The following is a 7,116-nucleotide window of genomic DNA, read 5'->3' on the forward strand; positions in this document are numbered from 1 at the left end:
ATTTAGCTTTAAAATAATAAATAAATTTGTAAAAAATATGCGAAAATTACCTTAGCTATATTTTAGTATAAATATGAGAATTCAATAAATGAATTACCAAAATGTCAATTTTGGGAACACTTATTGGGTTTTTCTTGATAAAATAAGGCAATAAAATTGATTTTACAAGTCTTTAAAATTAAGGAAAAATAATAAAAATATTTGTAAATATTTATATTTGCATACATGTGCTATTTTGTAAGTATTTTGCATATAGAAAATATACAAGAAAAAATTGGGTATCAACAGCTGCCCTTCTTTACCCGGGAAGGATGAAAGAGTTGTCGGGTAAAGATATGATGGCCAATTTTTACCGAACGAAATGGTTTGAAGAGGTTGACCATGCTCTGGTTCCTGAGCTACCTACTATCCCTAGTCTTACATGAATCATGCCATATGTAGTTCAGGATCCGTCGGTGAGGTATGCCGATGGAGGTTTTCCAAGAACGGACACAATGGGATGAGTGGTTAAGGTCTAATAGGGCTTGCAGGAATTGGAGCGGGACTGCTTCTGCTGAGACGGCCATTGCTCGCCGGTTTACCTGCAAATAAGCAATACAAGTTTATATTGTGCGGAAATTTAAACATGATGCAAATTCCCGTCGGACCATGAATGTTGTCTTTGGACGGTTAGGATAACGTCCTCAGAGCATGATGTCCTGGGCCATGAAGCGTATGATAAGAGATTCGCAGGCCATGAAATGATGCTCTCGGGCTATGAGAATGATGCCTCCGAACTATGACGCCTTTGAATAATGATATACAAAAGTTAAAAGGGGTCCTCAGGCCATGGCATGGCGTTCTCGGGCTATGAAAATGGTGCCTCCGAACAATGACACCTTTGGATAGATTGGCGATCTTTCAGCCCATGAGATACAGACGGTGGTGATCTTTCAACCGATGCAAGATGTAAATAAAGTGGCTATCTTTCAGCCGATGCAAGATGTAAATGAAGTGGTGATATTTCGGCCCATGAGATGCAGAAGGTGGCAATCTTTCAGCCGATGCAAAATATAAATGAAGGTGGCGATCTTTCAGCCATGCAGGATGTAAAAGTTGCGATCTTTCAGCCATGCAAATGTAAATAAGGTGGCAATCTTTCAGCCAATGAGATGCAGAAGGTGGCGATCTTTCAGCCGATGAGATGTAAAGGTGGCGATCTTTCAGCCATGCAGATGGAGGTAGAGCTTAACCTCGGAAGGTAGAATGGTAGCCTTATGCAATGCAGAGAATGCAGATGGAGACAGAGCTTAGTCTCGGAAGGCAGAATGGTAGCCTTATGCAATGCAAAAATGCAGATGGAGATAGTGCTTAGTCTTAGAAGGCAGAATGGTAGCCTTATGCAATGCAGATAGAGACATAGCTTAGTCTCGGAAGACAAAATGGTAGCCTTATGCAATGCAGAAAATGCAGATGGAGACAGAGCTTAGTCTCGGAAGGCAGAATGGTAACCTTATGCAATGCAGAAATGCAGATAGAGACAGTGCTTAGTCTCGGAAGGTAGAATGGTAGCCTTATGCAATGCAGAAATGTAGATGGAAACAGTTCTTAGTCTCGGAAGGCAAAATGGTAGCCTTATGCAGGAAGTAAAAAGGGCAAACGACAATAGAGTTTTCTTAGCTGATAGCGAATTGCGGTATCGTGATTGTTGGGGATATCGTGCCTGCTGGGGACACTGTTGTGTGCGGATAATAGTCGCGAGAAAGTGCAATGGTTCAGAGAGTTGTATTCCTGAACTTTATGAGTGAGCGTATGGTATATTTGATGATTTTGCAACTCAAGTTCCTACATCCAAAGAAAATCGTGAGTTTTGTAAAGGGGGAGGTTAGTTCGTATCCCCGCTGGCTTTGCTTGACCTGCTCGATTTTGATCTGGCGATACTGCATGTATTATTGGGGTAGCATTGCTAAACAGAGTGATTTCAAAAATAAACATGCATGATTTTAGTAAAGAAAATGTAACATAAATACATAATTAAGAATAGTTTTCTTTAGAAGAACCGACGACTGCGATGTGGTTCAAGACATTGCAACTTCTCTTGCTCCCCTCAAAATTCTGCCCCAGTTTACTGGGCTGCTGCTTCTGACGGCTGCTTGCGGTGAATGGCTGAAATCACTTCAGAAAACTGGAATTTTTTCTGTCCTCCTCAAAATTCTGCCCCAGTTTCCAATTGCAGGGGGAAATGAAAATTTTATTGAATTGTGACTGAACCCATAGGGCTGCCTACATATCCCCTATTAAATGGGAATCAGGTCAGGCGTAGTTCAAATTACATCATGAAAGAAAGCATAAAGGTTACACATAGTATCGCTTGACTACGCCTGAATTGATCGATTTTTGCCAAACTTCCCCGTCCATTTCTACAAGTATGAGGTCTCCTCCTGTTAGAATCCGGTGAACCATATACGGACCCTTCCAGTTGGGAGATAATTTCCCTTTGGCTTCATCTTGATGCGGGAAAAATTTCTTTAATACCAGCTGCCCTGGTGTGAATTGTCTTGGCTTGACTCTTTTGTTGAAGTCTTTGGACATTCTGTTCTGATAAAGCTGACTATGGCAAACTGCATTCATTCTCTTGCCATCTATAAGAGCCAGCTGCTCGTAACAACTCTTCACACACTCTGCATCGTCGAGTTCTGCTTCCTGTGTGATCCTCAAGGAAGGGATTTCTACTTCGGCGAGAATGACTGCTTTCGTACCATAAACCAACATGTAGGGGGTTTCCCCAATTGATGTGTGGATTGTGGTGCGGTACCCCAATAAAGCAAATGATAGCTTCTCGTGCCACTGCTTATGCTTCGTTATCATTTTCCTTAGTATCTTCTTGATATTCTTGTTGGCGGCCTCTACGACTCCATTCATCTGAGGTCTGTAGGCTGTAGAATTCTTGTGTTTGATCTTGAAGGTTTCACACATGGATTTCATCAGGTCACTATTAAGGTTGGAACCTTTATCAATGACAATTGACTCCAGGATCCCGAGTCGACAAATGATACGATCGCGGACGAAGTCTGTCATGACTTTCTTAGTCACTGCTCTGTAAGATGTTGCTTCAACCTATTTGGTGAAATAATAAATTATTACTAGGATGAACCTGTGCCCGTTTGATGCGGCAGGTTTGATTGGTCCAATAACATCCATTCCCCATGCGGCAAACGGCCACGGTAAGCTTCTCGCATTAAGCTCGTTTGGAGGCACCTTTATCATGTCTATGTGTATCTGGCAGCGGTGACACTTTCGGACATACTGGATGCAGTCTGTCTCCACAGTCATCCAAAAGTAACCAACATGGATTTCCTCTAATAGCCTTGATGCTTCCTTTGCGTCGACACACCTTAGTAATCCCAAATCAGGAGTCCTCCTGTACAAGATTCCTCTGTTGTGAAAGAAATTATTGGATAACCTCCGAAGTGTGCGCTTTTGAGTAGCATTTGCGAGTTCTGGGTATTCTCCTTTTGCCAAGTATTCCTTGATATCATGAAACCAAGGCTTTTTATTTGCTTCTTCTTTGACATGAGCACAGTAAGCTGGCTGATCATGGATATTTACCGGTATGAGATTAATGAAATTCTTGTCTAGATGTTGTATCATGGATGATAGGGTAGCCAGTGTATCAGTGAATTCATTCTGGACTCTAGGAACATGCTGGAACTCTGTCTTTGTGAACCTCTTTCTTAATTCCTGTACGTGATGCAGATAAGGGAGTATTTTGGAGTTCTTGGTTGCCCATTCTTCTCGGACCTGATGTATAAGCAAATCTGAATCCCCAATCACTAGAAACTCTTGAATGTTCATGTCAATAGCCATCTTGAGCCCTAAGATGCAGGCTTCGTATTCGGCCATATTGTTGGTACACAGGAATCTGAGTTTGGCAGAGACCGGATAATGCTGACTGATTTCCGATACCAGGACTACTCCTATGCCAACTCCTTTGAAATTTACTGCTCCATCAAAAAAATCCTCCAACCATCATAGGATTCTGCAATGTCTTCTCCTATGAATAATACCTCTTCGTCGGGAAAATACGTTTTCAAGGGTTCGTATTTTCCGTCCACGGGATTTTCAGCGAGGTGATCTACTAGTGACTGTCCCTTGATCGCCTTCTGAGTCACGTAGACAATGTCAAATTCACTCAACAGGATTTGCCACTTGGCTAGCTTGCCAGTGGGCATGGGTTTCTGAAAGATGTACTTCAAAGGATCCATCATTGATATGAGATATGTAGTATAGGCACAGAAGTAGTGCCTCAACTTCTGAGCTATCCAAGTCAAAGCACAATAGGTGCGCTCTAACAGAGAATACCGAACCTCGTACGGGGTGAACTTCCTACTGAGGTAGTAGATGACCTACTCCTTCCTCCATGTTTCATCATGCGGACCCAGAACGCAATCGAACGCTCCATCCAATACTGTGAGGTAGAGTAATAGAGGTTTACCCGGCTCGGGCGGGACCAAAATTGGTGGTGTTGACAGGTACTTCTTGATTCTGTTGAAATCCTTTTGACATTCATCAGTCCATTCGGTAGCGGCATCCTTTTTCAACATCTTAAAGATTAGCTCAAAGATGATAGTAGATTGTGCTATGAACCGGCTGATGTAGTTGAGTCTCCCTAGGAAACTCATTATGTCTTTCTTGTTCTTTGGCGGTGGCAGTTCTTGAATAGCTTTGACCTTTGATGGATCCAGTTCTATCCCTCGGTGACTCACAATGAACCCAAGTAGTTTTTCGGCAGGAACCCCAAATGCACATTTCGCGGGATTCAGTTTCAGGTTGTACCTTCTTAGTCTGTTGATGAACTTCCTCAAATCATCTATGTTATTAGTGGTTTCTTGGACTTTATGATGACATCATCTATATACACCTCAATCTCCTTGTGTATCATATCATGGAAAATAGTAGTCTTGGCCTTCATGTAGGTGGCCCCTGCATTCTTCAACCCGAATGGCATCATCTTGTAGCAGTACATCCCCCATGGTGTAATGAAAGCCATTTTCTCAGCATCTTCTTTATCCATCCAGATCTGATGATAACCAGCGAAACAATCTACAAATGATTGCAACTCGTGCTTGGCGTAATTGTCAATCAAAATGTGTATGTTCGGCAAGGGAAAGTCGTCTTTTGGACTGGCCCGGTTGAGATCTCGGTAGTCAACAAAGACTCTGACCTTCCCATCCTTCTTCGGCACCAGCACAATATTGGCTAACCATGTCGGATATTCTACTACCTTGAGAACCTTAGCTTTGACCTACTTAGTGACTTCTTCTTTGATCTTCAGACTCATATCAGGCTTGAACTTTTTGAGCTTCTGCTTCACCGCTGGACATGTCGGATCAGTTGGCAGTTTGTAGGCCACAATAGATGTGCTCAGACCAGTCATGTCATCATATAACCAGGCGAATATGTCCTCGTATTCTCCTAGAAATTCTGTGTACCCTTCCTTTTTTAATGGTGATAAGTGAACGCTGATTTGTGTTTCCTTGACATTTTATGCATCTCCCAGGTTAACAATCTCAGTCTCGTCCAAGTTGGACTTCAGCCTGTTCTCAAAATTCTCAACTTCTTTAACAATTTCTTCCAGTATGTCATCTTCCTCTGAATCTATGTCCGTTTGTTACGTTGTCTCATTGCATGTCACAGTCATTGGTTCATCAAGATAGGTAATAGTAATATTGTATAAATAAAGTAATGAGAGAAAATAATAAAAGTAAGATTTGTAAGGAAATCGAAATGCTTTGATAAATTTCATAATTGTTTTGAACATTGGAAGATCTTATTGCGAAAATTCAAAATGCGAAAGGAAAATCATTTAGTAAAAATAAAAGATAGTGCATGATGCTTTGTTCAGCCTTGCTACCCCGAGGCTTTCCGGGTTTTGGTGGTTCTGATGGTTCAATTGTTGAGGCATGTTCCTCGGCTTACGACCTGTATGGAAGGGCCTTCCTCTCCCTCCTCCTTGAAGATGACACAGTAATCCATGTTATCATCTTCTAGGAACAAATTCCTCACTACTGCCAGTGCTTCCTCTTCTTCCAACCCATAGATAACATCAGCTGGCTGGAAAGTCTGCTCAAAATGTGGTATTGGCTGCACCATCGGGTAGTATGGACCACTCCATGGTGGCGACTAGTTGTTGAATTCTTCCCAAGTTTACTCATATCCCAAACCAAAGGTGGTGCCATGTTTCTTCAGTTTGATAGGCTTGGCGATTCCTTGGAGGTTCTTGCCAAGTCTCTTGCCAGGTTCATATCCGCTCCAGTTCAATATGCTTTCAATTTTGTTGTCCCACCATTTGTCTTTGTCAACGGTATTGACTCGCTCGATGTGGTGATAGGTTTCCCCACCTATCTTTCTTCTTCCTCCGATCGCTGGGATGGTTTGGCGACTGTATATGGGATTGCTACCGTCGCCGTGAATGATCACATCTTGGTGATTCCACTCAAACTTCGTTGCCTGATGTAGTGTTGATGCTACAGCCCCAACGGCATAAATCCACGGTTGTCTCAATAGCAAGTTGTAAGATGCCGACACATCTATTACTTGAAAATCGACATCGAACCAACTAGGCCCCATTTGCAAGCACAAACTAATTTCCCCAATAGTGGACCTTTGGGAACCATAGAAAGCTTTGACGTTGATGGCCCCGTCCTTGATCTCATGCAGCCCCTTTCCCAATGTACTGAGTGTTACCAACGGACAAATATTGAGGCTGGACCCTCCATCAATCAGGATCCTAGTGATAAAATAATCTTCGCATTGCACGGTGATGTGCAACGCTTTGTTGTGACTTAACCCTTCTAGTGGCAGCTCATCTTCATGAAAAGTGATCTTGTGACTTTCCAATACATGCCCTACCATGTTTTCCATTTCTCCTCCGGTGATGTTTCTTGGTACATATGCCTCACTTAGCACCTTCAACAAGGCATTCTTATGTGCATCGGAACTTTGCAGCAAAGCTAGGATAGAAATCTGTGTCGGTGTTTTGTTCAGCTGATCAATGACTGAGTATTCCTTGGCTTGTATCTTTCTCCAGAGATCATCGGGCCCGGTCTCAGTGATGGTCGGCCGACGAAAGGCCTG

General features: G+C 42.5%; 1 protein-coding gene across 1 annotated transcript; it reads right to left on the reverse strand.

Moving 5' to 3' along the window:
- Nucleotides 1–3,068: 3,068 nt before the first annotated feature.
- On the reverse strand, nt 3,069–3,846 carry LOC138884147 (uncharacterized). The gene is made up of 2 exons (XM_070165067.1): nt 3,374–3,846; nt 3,069–3,096 (listed from the first exon to the last, which is right to left on the reverse strand). Exons 1-2 carry the CDS (start codon nt 3,844–3,846, stop codon nt 3,069–3,071), a joined length of 501 nt encoding a protein of 166 aa, XP_070021168.1.
- Between the last annotated feature and the right edge of the window lie 3,270 nt (nt 3,847–7,116).

The sequence above is a fragment of the Nicotiana sylvestris genome, chromosome 2 (assembly GCF_000393655.2).
Source record: "Nicotiana sylvestris chromosome 2, ASM39365v2, whole genome shotgun sequence".
Taxonomy (NCBI): Eukaryota; Viridiplantae; Streptophyta; class Magnoliopsida; order Solanales; family Solanaceae; genus Nicotiana; species Nicotiana sylvestris.